The sequence below is a fragment of the Hippoglossus stenolepis genome, chromosome 12, assembly GCF_022539355.2.
Source record: "Hippoglossus stenolepis isolate QCI-W04-F060 chromosome 12, HSTE1.2, whole genome shotgun sequence".
NCBI lineage: Eukaryota > Metazoa > Chordata > Actinopteri > Pleuronectiformes > Pleuronectidae > Hippoglossus > Hippoglossus stenolepis.
This window is the reverse complement of record NC_061494.1, coordinates 21,511,312-21,533,614: the sequence shown is the minus strand read 5'-3', so window position 1 is coordinate 21,533,614 and position 22,303 is coordinate 21,511,312. Positions and strand designations below refer to the sequence as shown.

The 22,303-nt window shown below is 42.8% G+C and overlaps 1 protein-coding gene across 2 annotated transcripts in view; it reads right to left on the bottom strand.

Annotated features, from left to right (window-relative positions):
• Positions 1-22,303, bottom strand: part of LOC118119488 (pro-neuregulin-3, membrane-bound isoform) — a 293,803-nt gene that overhangs the window by 97,116 nt on the left and 174,384 nt on the right. For both annotated transcript variants that reach the window (XM_035173517.2, XM_035173518.2), the window contains exon 2: positions 18,038-18,167. In XM_035173517.2, the coding sequence (XP_035029408.1) occupies positions 18,038-18,167 (130 nt within the window). The remainder of the gene's footprint in view (positions 1-18,037; positions 18,168-22,303) is intronic.

Genomic DNA, 22,303 nt, shown 5'->3' with positions numbered 1-22,303 from the left:
CACAATCCCGACAATGACACCAACTTTAAGCAAACAACAAAAACATCTAAACCCCCAAATTCTATGTTTACCCAGTGCAGGGCAAAGTTTTGCTGTAGAAGGGGGTGAAAAATCTTCAAAAAATTACTAAAAACTGCAGAGGAACTCAAGCCTCCACACATGAAGCCCATTCAACCAGCTGAATTACATGGTGACCCATGCATGGAGGCTTGAGTTGTCTGCAGCGACCACAGGCTCTTTGCTGCATGTCCTCCACTCTCACTGTCCCACTTCCACACTTAAACCCCGTTCTACCCATAAAGTCTTAATGCACCAAGTTCTTTACCAACCCAGCATTTCTAATTTTAACCAAGTCCTAACTTGATATAAACAATTAACCTCATGGAGATCCCCTCTGCTTTTCCAGAAGATTGCTGAGTCCCCATAATAACGTGACTGTGACAGATTTGTGTCCTCATGATGTTTTTAATACAACCTGCAGTCTTCCCTCCCTCCACAAGGGGCTGCACAGATGCTGAGAGCCATCCTGATCATGTGATCAGAAAACAGAAATAGGTTTGAGTTAATGACCCAAGAGTCTCTCGATTCCTTCTGCTGAGAATTGTGTGTGAGGACTTAATTTACTGTGTGGATTCCAGGCTGGGTATATTATGAATTCATTTATTATTATTATTATATTCCCTGTTTTATCTCAACTGTAAGATATCAGATTGAAGTGAATGAAAACCGTGCAGCAGCAGCAGCAGCAGCACACAACACACACCACACACACACACAGTGGACTCAGAAGAGGTTTGACTGCCACAGAAAAAGATGAGTAAATGGAAAAGAATCTCAATCCCAGTGCAGTGACAGTCTGATGGGCCTGCGTCAGTCGTTTCAGGGGAAGTCAGATGCATCTGGGATCTCACTTCGGGCGTTTTGCTTCAACTCGTTTGAACTTGCCTTGCTGCAGGTTTTGCATAATTTTGCAAGTTAGCAAAGGCATTGCTAAGCACACTAATAATTGATGGTGGTGGTACTGCAGCAGAAGTGCCCTTCATGGAGTAACAACACTTAATTACTGAACTGAAGATGTAAATCTGAAACTTTTATGAATCGCTGTCTCTTTATGTCAGACTCCAGTTTGCTGTAAACTTGAGAAAAGCTCCAATTAAGAACACGCATGGATAAGCACCAAGATGTCCTGAAGTGCAAGTATTTGTTCTGTGGCGTGGACCGGCTGATGGGTCGTCTCTCAATGGAACAGCCCCCTCAACCCCCTTGTTAAAAAACATGGAAAAGCCAGTTTGCTGTGAAATCCCCCTTATAGTGCTGTAGTGTCTGTGAGCACACAAGACAATATCCTTCAATAAATGTCCTGTTCTCTCCCCTGAGCGCTGGACTTGGCCAAGGCCTTTATTCTTTAATTAGTTCTCCTGGAGTGACCCGCTGCACACGCACACACACACACACAAACACACACACACACTGCTCTCTATTCTGTACCAACATGACATCGGTGTCACAGTCGCACCACTTGTATCTGCACATATTTACCTACACAAACACATATTTATGCTTCGCAGGTCTGATACAGCTGCTGCACACAGTGACGCTGCATGTGTGAGAGAGATTTCAACACTACACCTGAACATGGTGTCTTATCCAAACCAGCTGTGGAGCAGGTGCCGGTTGAGTTCTGTGAATTGATTCTAGTGTGAATGCTGCATTTTGAGCTTCAGTGGGGACCAAACAACTGCAACAACTAAACGGAACTGAGGTTTTTCAGACCATTTCCAAGCAAACACGCTGAACTGTACTCAGGGCATGTTTTGTCGTTTTGTGTTCTTCAACACATGCAAGCAGGGGTATTGAATGTAGGCAACACAAACAAACATGGAGGAGTGTGAACCTGACACTCAATGAAGTAATTCCACACAGGACAAGTCAGGACAAGGAGCTACCTAACAAAAGATAAAGTTGTGTAAAGTCTGACATGGATCAGAGAATCGTACTTTGCAGATTATGCCACAAACTGGTGCAGATAACAGCCCTCAACAACATCTTTAACCACCTACAGAAGAATCATATTAACCTGCAGAGGAAGCCTGTGAGGCCTCGGTGCAAACCCCAAACGTGGCAGAGAATCACAATGAGGGAAGAGATAACAGCTGCTGCTGCAACTTCACATCTGTAAAGACTTGATCCTCAGAACACTGTCGAGAAACTGTTCAAGCAGCAAGTAACGATATGTTCTATCGGAATCGAGGATTTTGGACGCATCTCACAGACTTAAATGTACTTTACTTTAGAGTGTAGTATAGTTTATATATTTAATGTATTCTAATTTGTATCGTTAATTTCAAAACCTTAATTAGAATTCAATAAAATATCAGTCTGCTAAGTGTAGGAACTTTAACAGACTTAATTTTTACACCTCTTGGTTCATTTATAATGTGTTAATTAGTGTGAGCACAAAATGAAAAAAAGACGTTAGCAAATGCTTCCTAAAAACACAATAACCTTAAATCTGTCCTCTTTTGTTTTGTAGTAAAAAAAAAATCCAAAGCAAAGAGCTACTTCCAGCAGATAAATTAAAATATGGGAAAACATTCCTCTGAATATATGAAAGGTACAGAAAAGAAACCACCACCATGCAAATCCCTTTCTTTAGGAAGCTTTGATGTTGCGTAATTGTATTTCAATCGTGCACTATATTAAAAAGCTTGAAAATAAACAGTAAACAACCCTATATGCATATATGGAAATGTTGTTATCCAGTTTAAGACGTGTGGAAAGCGTGTTTATAGTCACATATGGAAACTGAAAGAAGGGCGAGAAAATAATGAGCTAACAGTGTCTCTTCCTTTCTTCCTCTAAATAACGTCACATAAAATAACCCCCCTCTCGCCTTCAGGGAAACTGAGATCACATGCTTTTAATTCTCTAAGAGCATTATTTATAGAAATACTCTAAACAAACACTCAGCCCATCAAAATGATTGTTATCCCTCCTGTCAGCTCTTTTCACCGACAGATGTTTGATTATCACACTGGGAGACATTAGCAGCCGCCCTCGCTAGCTCGCCAGTCGCTATCAGCTGATTTATAACACATATCAAAGCTAATTCCACCGACTTCCGCTCCCGTGCAGCTCCATCTGCAATGCTGATCGATCTGCCCTTTGTATCTCCATAAGCCAGCCTGCCGTGCACTAATAGAGGAGGTATAAAGTTACTTTGTGACCTTAATAAAACCTTCACTTTGTACTTTAGTCCGCCGCTGCCTCCTGAATCAAGTGGCTCAGCGGCATGTCCGCATAAAAGCAAATATCCCTGACACTGTAAATCTGCCCGACGTCCAGATCCACTCCTCCCGCACGTCCTTCCTCCGTCCACAGTGTGTTTGCTCTGCGTGACGCTGCAGCGACAACAAGTTGTTCTTCAGCCTCAGCAGCGTGACGGAGAGAGAGAGAGAGAGAGAGAGAGAGAGAGAGAGAGAGAGAGAGAGAGAGAGGGAGGAAGTACACAGGTGGAAGGAGGATGAATTAATTTGACGTTCCAGTGAAAATGAGGCAAGGCTGAGAGGTGACATTGCAACTATAATGAAGGATTCGGTTCAAGCATTCTTCAATTGCAATGTTGAAAATGCGGCAAAATCTTTTATCTGCATGGAAGGAAACATTTTTCTGTCCAAAGCCGATGGTCATTTTGTTTCAGCTGGAATATTTTCAGCATGACACATCGCAACCTACACAGACTTTCAAAAACTGAACCGTCGAAGGTCTTTAGAAACTTTTTCAAGAAGCTATGATAGTTAAAAAAACTTCTCTGGATGTTCCCTCATCCTCAAAGCCCAACGAAGCGTTGAGGTTGTACTCACAGCCGACGTACAGGAGGCCTTTGTTCTCACTGTTTTACGATGAAAGGCCAGCGCCACAGCAGCTCCCCCTTTACAAATGATTCCCTGCAGGAATACAAACAACCAGAGCTGGGCCAATAGAGCCAGGAGCGTGGATCCCATGTGTTCTGTGGGAACCAGCTGGACATTTGTTCAGCAACATGATAACGTCCGTCAGAGCCGAGTGTGAATGCTTTTCATATTAACGTGGGAAATATGTGAACTTTATTTTACATTTTTAAATAGTAGAAAATCAGTAAAGTACAAACAGTCGCCTTATATTCAATCAAGTTTCACACACCCGTAGACATCAGTCTCCTAAATGTGCAGACTCACAATGTTGAAGAAAGAGAAAACAAAACTGATCCTCATCAAAATGTAATGGGTTCTTCCTTCCATCAAGTCTAATTGTCCAAACTGTTGTTCTGTGTAATCTTGCTGAAAAATAGGAAAACAAAAAAACAAGGGGTAAAAACCTGAACACTATCAAAATGGAGGCCATTATAGATTCAGCTAAAATCTTTAAAATTAAAAGTTTTTCCTGTTAATCTATTTTTGAGGACACCACAGAAGAGTAAACATATATAATCTTATAGTAACTCCATTCTTTAAATACTGGACCTTTCCCCACTCTGGTTTCCCCGACAGTACAAAACCAGGCAGGTCGTTGTGTCGCACCTCGGCCCTGAGATACTCTGGACCCCACCTCTTACTCAATGTCACCTGAAATTGACTCCAGCCCCCCCGGCGACCGTCACAGGACGAGCGCTACAGATGATGGATGGACGGACGAGCCCATCCCCTCATGTTACTGCAGCACGGTGCCACGTTTCCATCATGAACAGGGGAACAGAGAGAGGGAGGCAGAGGTCTGTGGTTTGTGGTTATGTTTAATTGGGCTGTGTATGCAGGGAAGATGAAACTGTGGGTTCTTCATTTACAAGCTTAAAACTGCTGGTCTTCTTCAGTGTCATTATTGGTCAAGTAAGGAAAGCACCTGGAAATTGTTCATGATGAGGCATGATGTGTGTGTGTGTGTGTGTGTGTGTGTGTGTAGGAAAACCTTTACCAACTTTCCATTATTTTTTGGCTCCAAACTACTCACGAACGCTCAGAGAGGAACACGGACTTGTTAAACGGTCCCAGCAGAGTGTGTCCCAGTTCCAAACCACATCTTAATTTATTTATACCATTCCTCACACTAGGAAAGTGACAAAAGTAATTCACTGTAATATGTCAGCGTGCAGACTAAATTTGCTTGGAAAGCAGGATCACTGGACACTGGCGTCTCGTAATTCAATGCAGGGAGCAAAAATTAAAACTCTGCTGGAGGACGGATGATGGAAGAAGAACAAAGGAACAGGGTGGAAAACAGACAGGGATGTGTGCTTGTGTTCATGTATCCTAATTTGGTGGGAATTAAATATGTTTTAGCTCCAACCTCAAAGGGTGTAATGGAGGTGCGGCACGGTGGTTCATTGGTCAGCCCATGTATCTCACATGAATACGTAGATGTTCTCCAGGGAGGCTTCCTCTCACCATCCAAACATCGGGGGTTAAGTTAATTGGAGACTGTAAATTGGCTGAAGGTCTCTTGCTCATTGTCAGCTGATTGGCTCCCGCTCCCCCTGAGACCCTCAAGAGAACGAGGGTTCTAGATAATTGGTTGAACTGGGTCGTTTGGGGTCAACACTTGATTTCAGGTCTGAGGGAATTATATCCAGGGTTAAGGTCAGAGGGTGAGACTTGGGCTGAAATAATTGTTGATGGTATCTTGATAAAAAGACCCGATATTTAGGTTTGTGTGTCTTTTCATTTGCTCCCTACATGCATTGCTTGCTCCTGTTTCCTGTAAATAAATATTGACAGCATGCACACTGGGTTTTGCACGTTTATGTGTGTGTGCACTGTATGTGAGCCTGCGACTGCCACTATGTTTGTGTGACAGGTCGAGCTCCAGTGACATGAGAGGTGTGAGACTTTGACACGGTTGCTTGTCGGGATTCATCAGTCAGTGTCACTGCCGTGTTCACCCCCCCCACCCCTGTGCTTCATGTGTCCTCCTCTCCTCTGCCGTCCTCTGCATGGAGCGGCCGTAAGCTTCTCTCCCAGTCGCACCAGACACGTGAACAACACACAAACACACACTTATCTCCAGCTCCCTCACTCCTACATTCGCTCCATCACTCATCCGTGTGCGTTCTTCTCTTCTCTCAGTAACAAGCGGACTAACCGGCCGGCGGAGCCGTGGTGGATCATGACATCTCCTGACAGATGCTGGATTCAACCTGTGGCCAACACGACTGTGGCTGAGAGACACTTGCTTCACAGCCCGAAGCAAAGCATTGTGGGGAACACAACCCTGGAATAGTTTCCTGGCCAGACACAAATAGCCCTGCGGTAAACGAAATAAAAAAAATGAAAAATGACGGCTCCATTATTGAGTATGTTTCTGCTGCAAATGATTATCTTTTTTATAGCCAGCAGTGTTTATGTACACACATAAACACCACCTACACACACACACACACACACCTACACAAACACACTCTAATAAACCATTGTGTGCAATAACAAACATGCAGATTAGGGAGCGCTGATTAGAAATAATATAAAATGTCTGGTTAATTTATTGATTAGATTTGAACACATTATTTCAGCACTTTCATCATTTTCAGCTGCTGACGTGAGTAAATGAAGCCTCCAGGTTTCAGCTCCCCCTCAGTTGATTCAGCTTTCATGACTCGACTGCAACACAAGTTGTGACTAAGCTCCGTGACTCATATTTCATATTTATTTGGGTTCTACAAAAGCAATAATAAAATGTTATGATTGTTTCTTTTTTTCCTACGAGTTTTGCTGCATGTGTTGGAATTTCAGCCATTCAATCACATTTTCTCTTCTGCATTATGAAGACATCACCTACATTTTGTGCCTTGTCTAAGATTAATTTTGCATTTATTCTCGGTTGTTGCAGAGTGTGAACTTTTTAAAAGAATAAAACAGGCTATAAAAGGAAAGAGCGATTTTTCTCCATATTGATACGAATATTCCAAATCCTGTAAATAGTTTCAAAAGGAACTAATTAAAGCTCTGGCCATCATTCTTACAGGTCGTAATAACACTGTACTCACCAAGGTTATCTATGACTTGTGGGAATAAGAGGGATGGGGAACCTTTTTCCTAATAAGAGCCATTTCAATTTTTATAACTTCCTCTGAGAGCCATGCTAAATTATTGAGCACATATATCACGCTGACCTCTCTAATGCGAGGGGGTGTTTCTATTTGGTGGTGCGTCTGATGTGAGATGGTAGTGATGATGCTACTCACAGCTGGTTTAAGCCAAAACAAGCTTCACACAATAAACCAAAGTTTTGCAAAGACAGCAGTTTCCCCCTTGTGTCAAACTCTGCAGTAATCACACATACACAACAATATAGATGAGCAGAATTTGTGTCTAGAGAGTAAAAATAGAAATTTCTAATAATAATTTGGCCAAATCAGTCATCCTCTGTGTTTTTCAACACCAACCGTCACTTTGCAACAATTTCACTTTGTCCGATTGCAGCAGCTCTGCAGGGGCAGCAGGGCTCCCACACACATTCTCCTTCTGAATGAGGTTTCCAGCGTCTGATTAGCACCGTGCAGAACGTCCACTCTGTGTGCCTAACAAGCAGCTTTCACAGGCTCACATTCTGACAAACTCCAGCGAACAGCGTTGACTTTATCAAAGAGCATTTGTCCTTGCAACTCCTCCGGTTTGGCTGCATGTTTCCAGCTGTAATGATGCTTGAGAATGGACCTTTTCATCACTGTGACCGTGTCCCGGAAAACACAGAGGCTTTGTCTTTTACTTCAACAAAAAGAAACTTCTCTGAGAACGTTCTGCATCTATATTTCTTCTCCTGTCGTCATGATGCTTGTCGACGACGACGACAGGAAGCTGCTGTTTCTTTACTTTTGAAGAATCGTAACCAACATTACAGATGTGCTCACTTTCATTTTTAACTGCAGATGGAACTGTGTGTTAACAAACAATATAAGGTTGGGTTCTCTTGTCCTGTGTTGATAATCTGGATGCAGATCTACATCTACGGTGCAGAGTGGAGTTAGAAAACTTTGCGTTCATTAAAAGCTCTGTAATTCAGCTCAATATGAAGCATTGCAGCAACTAAGGAGCAGAAACTGAAAAGTGCTCAAGGTATTTGTTCTACACAATAAGAGACAGGAGGACAGAGACGTTAGTGGTATTAGTCGGTAGATATACTGGTTGTCACGCGTCACCATTTATACCGTGCATAACATTTCATCTAAAATCGATTTCCTCTTATTTAATTTAGATTGTTCTGGTTGATTCTTGACTTTGGGAGCTGCAGCTTCACCCTCTTCCAACAACATCAGCACATTTCTGGCTTTTCAGGTAAGACTTAATAGTCGCTAATTGTAAAAAAGACATTTTATTATGAATATAACAGGTCGTGCGGTTGAAGTTGTCAAAATGGCCATTAGCTGAGCGTCAGCGTAGCGGTGACCTCGACTCGATTTGAGGCGTTAAATATTCATGAACACGCGGAAGAGGCACATGTGGGAGCTGCTGTAGACGCTGTGTGTGAACTCTGTCCTCATTACATGTTTGTGAAGCATCTGTGTGCTGGTGCGTCGCTGCAGGAAACATGTGTGCTGACATGTGTGTGTGTGACTCAGGCCTTGCTCTCCTGAAAACACAACGAGAGGCAGCTTTTTGTCAGCCCGAGCAGGAGACAGCTTTAAGTGCACTACAGTGAAAACATACATCAGCAGGCCGCCGCAGCTCCCAGGTAGCACTGGGACTCCGGGCCTGTTTAATATTGCAGACACAGCATGTCTTTAGTTATTCTCTCTATTCTATTGTCCCCCTCTGTCTCTTTCAATCTCTGTCCTTCCTCTGTTTAATCTCTTCTCCACAATCCTTCATGTAAATACAGTATATTTTACTCTCCACCTTCTTCTCCTCACGGTGAGGAAATATTCACCAGAGGCAGATACAGGAAGATGCAACACATTTTTGCACTTAGCTCGAAACTTTTTTCCATTTTTACTTATTTTGTCTTTAAAAGTCCACAGTGCCTCTGTGTGCTCGCTCCAGTATTTACCCTGAGTTCTTCATCCTGCAGGAGGGGGGGCGATGCAAACTCGGGCAGAGTTTTGGAGGGAAAAGGAGAGTTCATTTGCCTACATTTGCATCTCATTAACACATCAAACCTGCTGACTTAAAAGGAATGCCTTGATTAGGAACATCACCAAATTACTGTAAGTCTACTTCCTCACTCCTCTTTTCCTGTGTCCTCTCACCATCTCCTTCGCTTAATCCTCCTCTGCTGAGTGTTGTTGCTGAACACATCCTGTCTCCGTGTGTCTGCGTGTTTTTTGTTCATTAGAGAAAGAACGATAGAATATTCCTCTCTCTTTGTGCAAGACACTTCCTGTGACACCATCTCGGTCTCTTGGAGCTTCTACTCTGTTACGCCTCTTGCTTTTGCCTTTGGCCACGGGGTCATGGTCAGGCCTCGCTCTCTGTTACCCCAGGGCATCACTGACAGGTTTGACAGACATATCAAACATTGTCGGTGTGATGGACAGACTGAATGAACGCCAGAACATCTGGATCACGTCAAGTCAGAGTACACGACTGATTGCTCGTGTGTGTGTGTGTGTATCAGCAGAATACCCCATGATCTTTACTGCGCATGCTCTTACTTCAGATCATCAATCCAAGATGGCATCGCCCTCATCAGGGATATTTCTGCTATATTTCTGTACAGTGGGAAGAGGTGAAAACGCGTCATCAGCCTTTATCTACAGTCATTAATCTGCACATACACCTACACATTGTTTCCACACATGACCAAATGTCCCGCACCGATGTGTATGTTGTGAATCTCCTAAAGATGAGCTGACTGCGCGGCTGTTGGAATATGAATGTCTCCACTCGACTGATTTACATCCCTGATTTATGCACTGAAATGCACTCAGGCTGTCGCTCACTTCAAAAGCACAGTGGAAATTATCTTTACTACCTTTTGCTGTTTCACTGTGTTCACACTCGATGCCCTGGGAACGTTCCCGGTGTTCAAATGCGATCATGCACGCCTTAAAACCTAAATGGTAAATCTTTTTCACCGCTGTAAAAATATTTTGATTACACAATTAAATTTGTTCTTTCCCTCTGACACTTTAACACCCCTTAAACCCCACCGACCCACGAGGAAAACCAAATGTGCAAGATTGGACAAATCCACAGAGCTTTATTTTAAATTGAGGTGGAGAACACAATGTGCATAAAAATGTTCCCCAAGATACCCATAATGTTTCTTTGATGGAATCGGGAAACCATAAAAACTTGTTGTCCTGAAGGGTTTAAATATTTTACCCTGAGTATAAATATATAGTTTCTTTGTGCAGAATAAGTCCTGCGATGCCGGTGACTGTGAAATCAGCTAATTTGCATTTCAGAAAGTGCACTTAATCACTTAAATGTTAATCACTTAAACTAATGGTAGGTCCAACTGCAAAAAGTGCATTTTCATTTATTGCATTTTATTTAAATTTGATTGCCGCAACTAGAGTTCTGCAAAACACCTTTTTTACTCTCAGGCATAAAAGCAATCTCTTTGAGCAAATCATGAAAATTAGAGTATTAAAAATGGTCGTCTTACTGTATTTTATCTGACCGCTTTAGGATCTTTTCTTATCAAACGGTCTTTTAAAATCCGGCAGTTGGCGTCGTCAGGGTCCAACCGCCACAGGCGGCGAGAGTTATTCACAGGAAACCGTCATTGTGATTAATGATCATCATTTGTCCATGTATTAGTATTCATAACTGTGTTAAATGTGACAATTATTTAATGCTTGCAGGGATTACCACCAGCAGCGCACAGTTTTCCATTTCCTTCCGCTTTCCGTCAAACTCACGTGCGTTGTTACACCTACGTTACACAACAGAGTGAAAAAACAAACACACACCAGCCTCTGGTCTTATGGTGCAAATTGTCATAACGACATTTGACGGATTCAGTCAATTACTTTTCCCCAAATGAGCGTCGACAATGTTGTGTTTCTCTTAAGGAGCTTGTGTGTATGTTTGCTAAAGAGCACTAATTGGATACTCTATGGTGTTTTCCAAACCGAGTGAGCTAATGCAATTGCACAATTAAACATGTCGAGTCTCGCTAATTAAAACTAAGAAAGACGTCAATACAAATCAATGGGAAGTTGAGAAGTTGGCGAGGAAATGGTATCGAGACGGCGTCTTGGGAAAATACACAATCAGGCGAAATCGCACACTAATCAGACATTAACACTAATTTGTCTCTGCGAGGCGAGCACAAGTCACAGGCATCAACACGCAGCCATATACTCTAATAAGCAGGAAACATATTAATGACTAAATCTGCAATTGGTGCACATTATTGGTGCTTAGCCCCAGAAAATGCTCTCAACACGTCGTCCAACCTGAACAAGCATTGAGTTCTCCTGTCCGACGCCCTGATACAACACATGTTTCCTCATGTTCACAGGAGAGAAGCTGCAGCTGAACGGTTGAAACTCACTTTTCAGGATGTGATGAAGGTAAAAGGTTGATTCCATTTAGGCACAGATTGATTTGATAGTGGTTTGGTTACGATTATGGTTGAGATAGAAAAACAAACAACCTGGGGTCAAGGTTAGAAAACAATCAAAGTCAGGATTAAAATAAAATGATGAGCGGCAGTTTAGCGTTTCTTCTTTGCGTTCGGTGTCTTGAGTGAAAGAATAAACATGCAAGATGGACCTGGAGTTTCATTAACATGTCCACCTACCTCCACCACCACCCAGATTTTGTCGCTACTTAACAGCATCACAAATTGACTCTGTTTGCTCCATCAGAATTACTACAGCCACTCGAGGGCTTCGTCAGTTCAATGCATTTTGCCCGAAAAGGCCGACGCTGTCTTACGTGACAACAAGGTGTCGTTAAACTGTAAAGAAATAACCAGAGGCCATTATAAGTTGCCTGCACCTGGAACCTTTTTATTTATTTTTTTATGTGAGTACAGTAAATATGTGGAGTTTGATTTCCACCAACTAAACCAGAAGTTGGATTCATCAGAACTTGTTTGTCGCGTTTAATAAAAATAGTGAGACTGAGCAAAGAATAGTAATCGAGCTGTAAAACCAAAACAACAGGCTACAAAAGATTGAAATTTGATTCCTTGTTAATAAAGAAACATATTAAGTTGCTGTAAGTAAACAACCCGGTGTTGCTTCCTTCTGATTAAAGCTCAAGATGAAGCTAAGGTGGCAAAAACATAATATGAAACAATAAGAATGATTTAAAAAATGGAGGATTCCCTCTACACCAAAAATGTCTTCTAATAAGCTCCCAAAGAATCATTAATCCTTCATCGTGCTAATTAAACCGGCACAGTGACGTTTGACCGCCATCGCTCACACTCTCCATCCTCTCAGTCATGTCACCACGGAGAAGAAGTCTCATCGCCTGTTTCCTGATTTGTATTCGTCGTCCTCCCTGCTCGGCTCCCCCTCAGCTTCTGTTTTCCATACCCACGCTGAGTGCCCCTCTCTGCATCCTGGAGGATTCACCCGCCGAGAGCGGCGCCTTCTACTTACAATACGCAGTCTCTTATCTGTTTAATTTTCTCCCACCACGAGAGCATGCCACGGCATCAGCCTTGTTTATTAGCGTCAGAGAGACACCAGTGGAGCTCCCACTCGTGTGGCTTTATTATCGCACAGATGGCGATGAGGGCTGAGAGAGAGAGAGAGACGGAGCGACAGAGCGACGGAGGAAGAGAAGACGGAGAGAGGGAGTGTGCGGGGTGAAAAAAAAAACAGGAAGAAGAAACATGTTCTTGGCATTTTGAGACCAGACAGTTTTTTTTCTTTCCTGTAATGACAGTACACCTTTACACAGCTCGGTTTACACACACAAACACACTCACACCAACACAAATGTGCACTTTCAAATTCTATATAGTGGCCATTTGACACACCTTCACCCCAGAGGCTCTGCCCTGTCAAGGTATAAATCCCTGCTGTCAGAAACAATATTGCAGAGAATGCAATGACCCTCTCCCATTTCCCTTCACTCTTCCTCACCGCTGCAATGTTCACGGTCCCCGGGGAGGACAGACGTGTGGTTTGGTGTGAGTGGCTGTGTGTCGTCTTCTTAGAAATGTCCGGAGGAGAAACTTCCAAGACCTCAGAGAGGGACATTTTCTCACTACTCATTTCCAGCTCTCAGTTGGGTCACCTGGTCACCGGCATCATGGCGGACTCATTTCTCATGGGTTATGAATATAAAGTATGTTCACGAGACAGGAAGCATTGATTTGGTCATTTGGATCTGTGCAGGTCGGGGTTAAAGCTGAAATTCAGATGCATTTTACAGCTTGTAGCTCACATTTTTATAACTAATTATTAATATGTAGATTAATTAACATAGAAATGTGGGAACATGTTTAGCTTTTCTTCTAGTAGTTACTTATAGTTCCTTAAACTGAATAAGTGACTAAATCTTCTTGATGATTCCAGAAATGTCTCCGTCTGTTTGTGTCTCGCTTATTTCAAAACACTTTCATCTTATCGACTTCACACTGAGCTCGTTCATTGTTAAGGACCCAAGGAAGTGCAGTGTTGAATTTTGTGCGTTTTTGGAAATGCACGATGTTCAATATTGATCACATCTGAATCAGCAGGGTCCAGCTGTGCAGCTTGTGCTTCCTGTGATGAGTAACAAGTACTTTGGGATAACTTATAACTACTAAATAAAAACAAGTTTACCATAATGCTCAATGATGCAACTGATTCATGGCAAGTGTATTTAGCAGGGCCTAATAAAGTTGTTTATATGAACATGAAAAATACCACAAACTTGCCATGTTTAAATATAATACATCTGACTTATATCAATCAAAGATGCAATGCATGCATTTAATGGAGGAGCAATTCACCACTGAAAACCAAACAGGTAAACAGATCGCGGTGAGACAACATCACAAATCTTCGGGTGGATAATAATTCAGGATGTTTGTGTGATTAATGTCTGATAATGTGGGTTTTATATTCCGCAGAATTATATGCGCCTCCATCCCAGATGCTTCAGGTGTCTGCTCTTTGTTTCCGGTGCCTTTAATCACCTTGTTTACTGGCAGCTTAGATGTGTGTTATTGCTGCTATGTTTCCAATTTCATGCGTCCTTCATACTAATTGGCTTGTGGTGTGTGCGTGTGCGTGTGTGTGAGCAGGGGAAGGTAACGTTATGTATTCCACTGAGCAGCAGCTCTTTGCACCTGTGAGGCCCGAGTCAATCTGGTGTCACTTGTCTGTGACTTAACGCTTCGGAAAAGCCCGAGGTCGACCAGGAAGAGGAGGGAGTCCAGAGACACAGGAGGGAGGAAGAGGAGGATTGTAAAAACAAGTGGTTTGTCTGCTTCCTTCATAGATTCTTCTTCACTTCCTGCCAACAAAGCGGAGAACCACATGCAGGAGACTTGCTTTTGGGTTTTGTCGATTTGGAGGGTCTTTCAATTGAGTGGGAAAATGTGAAAATAAAAGAGAAGGAGGCTGAATAGCAGGGAAATGAGTGGTGCCACTGAAGTGATTTTCATTTGAAGCCATCGGTTGGAAACTCCGTCATTGAGACACAATTTCTGAGCAAAAAGAAAGGACTGTATTTTTTGAATTTGAGGCACATCACTAAACAACAGACTTCTTTTCAACGAAGCAATCAAGCCTGTAAATCTACATTGCCTTTTATCATTCCTATTCACAGATATCCTTGAGTCATGTACTCGGAATCCATTCATTTCCAGTTCCGTGTGCAGCGAGCAGGTGAAAAGTTTACCCGCATTACTCACATTAAACCTTGCGGACAGTTGCCTCATTTCCTGCAGGACTTGTGCAGGAAGGACTTTTACAATTTATTCCTGAAAAAGAGCGTCGGCCGGTGAGCTGGACGACCTGTCACACAGTCGGGGACAACATCTCCGCTTGTAACACGCAAGCTGCCCCAAGGTTTGTGTACGCCGATGTGTCATGTATCTGTCTCTGCCCCCCGGAGAGTATCTGTGTCGGCCCCTGGTCTCATTGGCGGCAGATCTCCTCTGGACCCCCGTTACCTCCACCTGCCAGGTGAGATTGCCTTTCTATCAATCTGGAGCGGCGTCTGGACAGAGAGCAACGAGACGAGCGCGGACCTCGGCCACCGTGTTGCTAACAAGACCGACGGAGACCCTTTCTGCCCAGTCACCCCAGCAGGAGGAATCAAATTATACACACGGCAGAAATCAAATCCATTGTTCCTCAGCAGACAGAATAAACAAACAGCGGTGAGGCAGGAGGTAAAACCTGAATCCCTTTGGCTCTAAAGAGTGACTGAGGCGATTAGAAAACTGTGGGTTCGTTATTCAAGGAGCCAGAGTATGGGAAAGCAAAGAGAGAAATGAGAATAGGAGCAAATAGGCAAACGAGAAGGGGAAGATATTTAAATAGACATTATTTGAACCACTAATTACAAAGAAAAAAAACTATCATTAGAGTTTTTTGTTCTCATCAGGAAAGCTGGGAAAGTGATTAATCAAATTCAGCATCACATACTTTTATAACTGAGTAGCTTGGCCTCTTGCCATGTTCTGAAAATATTATCTTAGCACACTGACTAATTTACTGGTTAGCTGAGCACTAATGATTGAATGCCTGATGTTGCCCAAAGCAGTGTGTGTGTGTGTGTGTGTGTGTGTGTGTGTGTGTGTGTGTGTGTGTGTGTGTGTGTGTGTGTGTGTGTGTGTGTGTGTGTGTGTGTGTGTGTGTGAACCAGCAGTCCCTGTGACTCACGTTGAATCCCTCCCCTCTCTGCACCCGGCCCTCGCACAGCGACAGCACTAAACTGCGCTCTGGGGGACAATCCTGTGCTTGTTTTACAACTGGTCGCGAATGGCACTTGATATTTGAGTTATGAGTCTTTGGGAGAAAATCACTGCAAAAAAGGGGTTTCATCTAACAAATAAAAAAATGATTAATTCTGGGACAAATAGCTCCACAAACTGGCTCAATTTATCCCCATTAAACATCTGGATTGATCACACCTTCACAGGCGGATTTGTCTCAATTTGCTGTAAACACAACGTGAATCAGATTATACATTGATCCTGTGCTGGGGGGGGGGGTGAAATTTGCCTCTTTTGTTGATAAAGATAAATTAATGTGTAACAACATGTGAAATAAATCATAAAATATTCCTATAAGGTTTAATTCCAAAACAAAAGTTGGATTCATTAGTTTAATTGCCGAGTGTAAAATACTCTAAACTCCAAATGTTTCAAGCAGAGCATTAAAATCACCTCATAGTTTTACGGCATGATCGTGCCAGCTGCTGTTCACTTCCAGAGCGGATGCCATATTGTTTGATGGTCCATGTCTTTCCTTTAGAAAACTCATTGCCACGCAATTAAGCAGCGAAAATCAACTTGCTGCACGTCTTTTTATTAGTTTTTTCTCCTCTACGCGTCGGCACAGACGCACATGCACAGACGCACGGCTTGCCTCACACGGTGCGTTCGAGGCCGTCCCTGCGCTCTTCACAAACCTCGGCAGCTACGCTTGTCCACGGATTGTGTTGTCATGGCAACGGAAGTGAGCAGGGGAGGAGTCCGCCTACACCTCGGATGTCTACTGCTCTCGGTTTTCTGTTCTGATATATATATATATACACACGTCCACTTGATCCAACAGAATAATGAAAAGCACCATCAGAGAGCAGGGTTTTTCAAGAGCACGTCATTCTTCTCATATCTGTGCAGCTGCAGATTCCAGACAACCACCGTGTGCAGTCTCTATGTCTCCATGAAGAGTAAACACCTGCTTGTGTACATGCACACACATCATGACAAAATGTGTGTTCATGTGCACGTGCTTCACTGCATCTCCTGTGATCAACTTTGTCCATATATTGTTAATAATGTGAGAATCACTTACACTGCAGAGCCAGAACACACCCTCATTATCACACACAGACACACACAGACACACACACACGCATACGGATGTATACTCGTAGCCCAAGGAGGTCAGCACACGCTCTTTGAAAAACAGGTCGGGTGGAAGTCCTGCGGTTAGATTTTGGAAGAAGTTGTTCTGGGACTTAATTAGTAAATGGCCCCTCGTTTGAACGCGCTGAGTGCCCATGAGCTCTCCTCTCAAATCTGGGACAACTAAGACACACACACATGAGATGGCAACACCCAGTAATGCACACACACACACACACACACACACACACACACACACGCAGGTTATGCAGACATACACGTGCACAGCTGCACAGAGACACAGCAGCATAAACATCTGTATTCTTCAAAACCAACTCTGATGGATTTGTTGCGTAGTCTGTCAGCTGGATACCAAATCAGCAGAATAATGCACTTGTCAGCCATTGATCCCTTTGTTCCCTAATCCGTATGCATAGATACACTAGCATAGCTTTAGTACAGCAAAGAAATGGCACAACATGGAAAAACAACAGCATTTAGCTTTATTCTGAATACACACTGGCACATGTTAAAACGTAGTATTTGATGGTGGAGAAGCGGATTATGCTGAGAGGGGGTGTTGGGAATTTCTAAGGACGAGTGTGATGTCTGTTCTGGCCATGAATCTGTAGGGATCCATTGCAAACCTTGTAAATACTGTACAAGCGGCTGCCAAAGCACCTTGAAGCCACAAACCACAGTCCTCAGAGCCAATGTTGAGGTATCAAACACGTGCCACGCCCTGCACATCTAAGAGATGTTTGGTGGCATCGACCTTCAAGTTAAAAGAGATGTTCCTGCATCAAATAATAGTTTTTCTTTCCGCGTATACTTGAAAGGTCAAAAGTCAGCAGAAGAAAAGTGAGATTGTTTAAAACCAACATGCAATATCTATGCATTTTCTTAAAGTGACTGATAATAAAACAGCGACGTCTCATCACCAGCAACCAAATGCAAAGTAGCAGAAACAGAAACAATCTGAGCATAAGCACAGGTTTTATTGGAAGCTCTGAGAGAAGGAAACATAGGAAACCTGGGAGGAAGCAGAGGAGGAGAGAGGAGAGGAGCCATTTAAATAATCACTTACTTGCAGTGCTTGTGGGGCCCGCTGAGCGTCTCGATGACAAAGCACTCGCCGCCGTTCAGGCAGTAAGCCAGGTCCTTTTCATGACAGGGTTTGAAATGCTCCGAGTGCAGCGGAGGGACGGTCGGAGATGCTGCAGGACAAACAAAGAAAAAGGCTCGTTAGTCATAATGAACTCTACTCTTTCTTTGCTTCCTGAATGGATTTTTGTGTCCAACAATCAGTAAATTCACTTCTCAGTCTTCCAAGAGTTTGTTTAAAATCATCACATCATCCTGCACTGCTGCAGAAAAAACAGTTTCTCCTGCAGAGGCTTCTTTTACTGACCCTGCGACCGAGGATCCGTAACAAGACTTCCTCCTAACACACTGCACGTTGTGGATAAACCCAACACACCATTGTTTGTTTAGACCCTGTACTGTCACCAGCAGAAGATGGATGGAGGACAGGTAATAATCTGTCCCGCTGTGATTAATGGTGGCCACAGTTGTCCTGCTGGAGAGTTTGACTCCTCTTAGCGATTTATCACAACGTGCATGGCTGATTCCGGACACCGCACACGGCCGAGGGGGGGGGGGATCTGCTCAGTGCATCTTAATGGAGGATCTTTTAATTGAAATTAATACAGTATCTGCAATAAACGGAGCTCTGGGCATTTCTGTGCTTAGAATGGATCATTTAAAAAGATTAATTCAATTGTAGAGATTTCAGAGTTTTCTGGGCACAGTATTCAGAACTGCACCTCAGATATTATTATAATAATTATTATTATTATTATCAGACCAGGCTGCTGAATGCTTCCTTTGTTTTTTTACAGAGGAAGAATAAGTCGGCTCCGGTCCCTCATTAGCTGATCCTCAGCCGTGTGTTTTCTAAAGTAACTGGATGAACAGTCACGAGCAAGAACTCTACGCTTCAGTAAAAAAAAAAAAATCCTGTTTTACTCGTACTCAGATTAATTCATCCCTTAATGGCCTGTGGAAGATACAGCCAAGTAAATGAACTGAAGACGTTTCAATCAGGAGATAGATAGAGATGAATAATAAGCTGTGTTTGGGGAGGGAACGGACGGGTTCCACGACGGGTGAGTCATTTCAGGATGTCCTCGGATCCCTTAATCAGCGGCATGAGAAATGAGTGTGGCCGGGTGTCGTGGGTTAAGTTCTGAGATGCCGGGTGCTGATTTGGCTCCGGGGATCTTCAGCAACCCCTCGGTAATTGGCTGATGAAAGACCGGCCTCCATGAGAGAGGGCGAGTCAGGTCAAGAATTGAGTCAGCACTACGGGGTGGTCGTCACATGGTCAGACAAAATGCAAATAAATTATTTAAAACCACAACTGCAGCAGTATGTTGAAGGAAACATCACTGATTCTACAGTTTGTGTTGATGAACCGTCCTTTAAATCTGTAAAAACACTTGTTTGATAGGTTTGGAGGTGAAAACGCATGATGGGGTTACGTCAGGGTACGTCAAGAGGAGATACTCTCGTTGCATTATGGGAAATGTAGGATTCTGGAGCTTGAACCATACCCAGGTCAATAGAATCAGCCTTTGTCTTCTGAGTTGACTTGAATCACTAAATAACTTTAAAATAAGTTAAACTAAAAGTAGCAAGATTTCCTTTGTCGTTTTTTAAAAAATCTTCTATAACTTATGTAATGCAGCTGCTCTGAAGTTAACCTTCACATTAAACATTCACTGAAATCTTTATTAGAGCAAAAGCAACATTATACTTAATCCTTATTCTAAGCTTGAGTCCTTTTGGGAAGTGATGCAATGGTTGTGAAGGTCGATGTGACTCCACATCACTTTCGTCAGCTTTTCTTTCCGGCTCCAGACGCTGCTGTTCAACAGGCAGGTTTAAAGGTCGACTGCATCAGGACAGTTATAGTTTGTTCCCATAAAGGTGACATGGAGCAGGAAGGTGAAGCCCCCACCTGCTCAAAACTACAAAGAAGAAAAATGTAAACCCTGCAGGAAGTTGATGGAAGAGTCCAGTTTTATCTCCCATATCACGTTTGTGCATCTTCTGCTACATTTGCTGCATTTTCTGAAAATCCGGTCTAATAATTTGATAAATCTCTCTGTCTGTGACTCGCACATCTTAGGACCCGTTCAACTTATCGGCTTCACAGTTCATTGGTGCATTATTAAGGGCTCAAAGAATTGCAGTGTCAAATTTGTTGGGATTTGGACACATGACCAAGCAAACAGCCAATTCCAAACAGACAGGTTTAGAACAGGCGCTGCACTAGTTATTACAATGACAAATAAAATATATATTTTCAACCATTCAACCACTCCCAACATCACTTTATGTTTCCCTGTAATTATTTCAAGGATCACAAGCTCCAAACATGGATCTCTAACATATTAAATAAATATTTCAGCTTATAAAACGAGATAATAGATCAATGTTACATTGGAGATGTTGAGTGTTAGGAGTTTGACCCGACAACAATGACATTCTACAAATTGGGACGATAAAAGCGTGAACATGGATCCACACAACAAAGCAACATCAACCTTTTTGAAGCTTCACTTTGTTGTTCACATGGATTCACATGGACACGACGAGGTTTGAATGGCGCATTTCTCTCTGTGTGCAGCTGCCACCTAGAAAGATGAACCTCATAATGGATGAAGAGGGACTTCATGATGCAACAGTAGCATTTAGAATGTCCTGACGTGATTCCTTGAGCTTCACATTCTGCACACAGACACTCAAACCAAGGCCAGAATCACAAAGTGACATTCTCTGCACTTGCTTTGCAAGTTCTTGTTTTCCTTCCTCAAACATAAAGGGTTTCCCTCCAGACATGATTTCATGCTTGGACCGAGCTGTGCTGTTTGACAGGAGCGCCATTTGTCGTCCTCTCCCTGTGTTTCTTTGTTGACAGAGTTGTCACAGTTCACTGTAGGTCGTTTAGCTTCACACTCGTCACCCGTCACCTCAGACGCCGCTCGCACGCTTTAAGAATCGTGTCACTTTAAGAGGCGGATGCCAGAGTCGAATGAAAAAATAATTTTAGTCAGCTGAACATCTCGCTGCCAGTTTGAAGCCGCTGCTCACAGAAGGCAGACGTCAATCAGAGCCGAAGAAAACAGTCCAATTTACTCCAGCACGCTGTGAGGGGAGAACGAGGGATCAATAAACCATCAGGCGCTGGATAACACAACCCTGCACTTCAAAATCCTTCCCCTCGGTCGTCTTCTTACCTTCTTTTCATCTCCCGTCTTTTAACACGAGCAGAATTAGGCGAGAATAGGAACCTGCTGATTTTCTACTTTGCATCAAGGCACCACTCGGTTGTGGTGGTTAATGGGCAGCAGCCATTTTATGTTCACATTGTGATGGTGAAGAAGATCAATCGGAGCCGTTTCTGAACTTCAAACATTGACAATGACGTGTTCAGACGACTCAGAGCTGGAAGTGAGGAGAAGATCAACACTGGTTTTAATCCAATCACCAGTGGGTGCAGGTGATGCAGTGTTAATGATATAAGTCTGTTATGAATCCAAATCAACGAGGAAACAAACAGAAGGAATATCAGCAAATTAAAATATCAAGATCCTTAGTCTCTACATGTTGTCATACTACTTATTTACATCACTAAATATGTTATGGATGAAATCTAAGACTATTTCCTGTCCACCACATCTTAGATAAATGTTACGACTGTCCTGACCAGTTTCAGGTCGGACCCATCGGTGAGATTGGGTAAATATGAGCTTGCTGATTGCTCAGATTTCCAGGCTTCTGGGTTTGAACAGTGAGTTCAGTAAATGTATTATCAAGTAATTCAAATATTGACCTTAAAAATGATGTAGAGAGAGGACATGTCTAGATTAAAGTGTATAATTGATGGTTTGCTCTTCACAACTCTTAAATTCACTTGTTTGCCTCCCATTCATTTGTATTACAACCTTAATGATTGCTGGGAGGGATTTTCACTGATCTCCTTGGTAAATTTAATATCCAGCCCCTCTGTTCGTCGTCATACAGAAATGATTCATCCAACAGTCTGTGTTTATCTCTGTCTTTAGTCAGCTATAAAACAAACATACGTATCTATAACAAATATAGAATAGTGTTTAAATGAGCTTAATGCAGGAAATACTGCAGTGGTTCTGTTAACACAGCTGCAGATTGTTTCACATGGAAACACGATGCTTTTCTTTGCTGGTGTCGCAGTCTCTCTGTTTTATTAATTGCCTTTAAAAAAGGGTCCAGCTCAACAAAATATACCAAAACACAATTCAAGTCA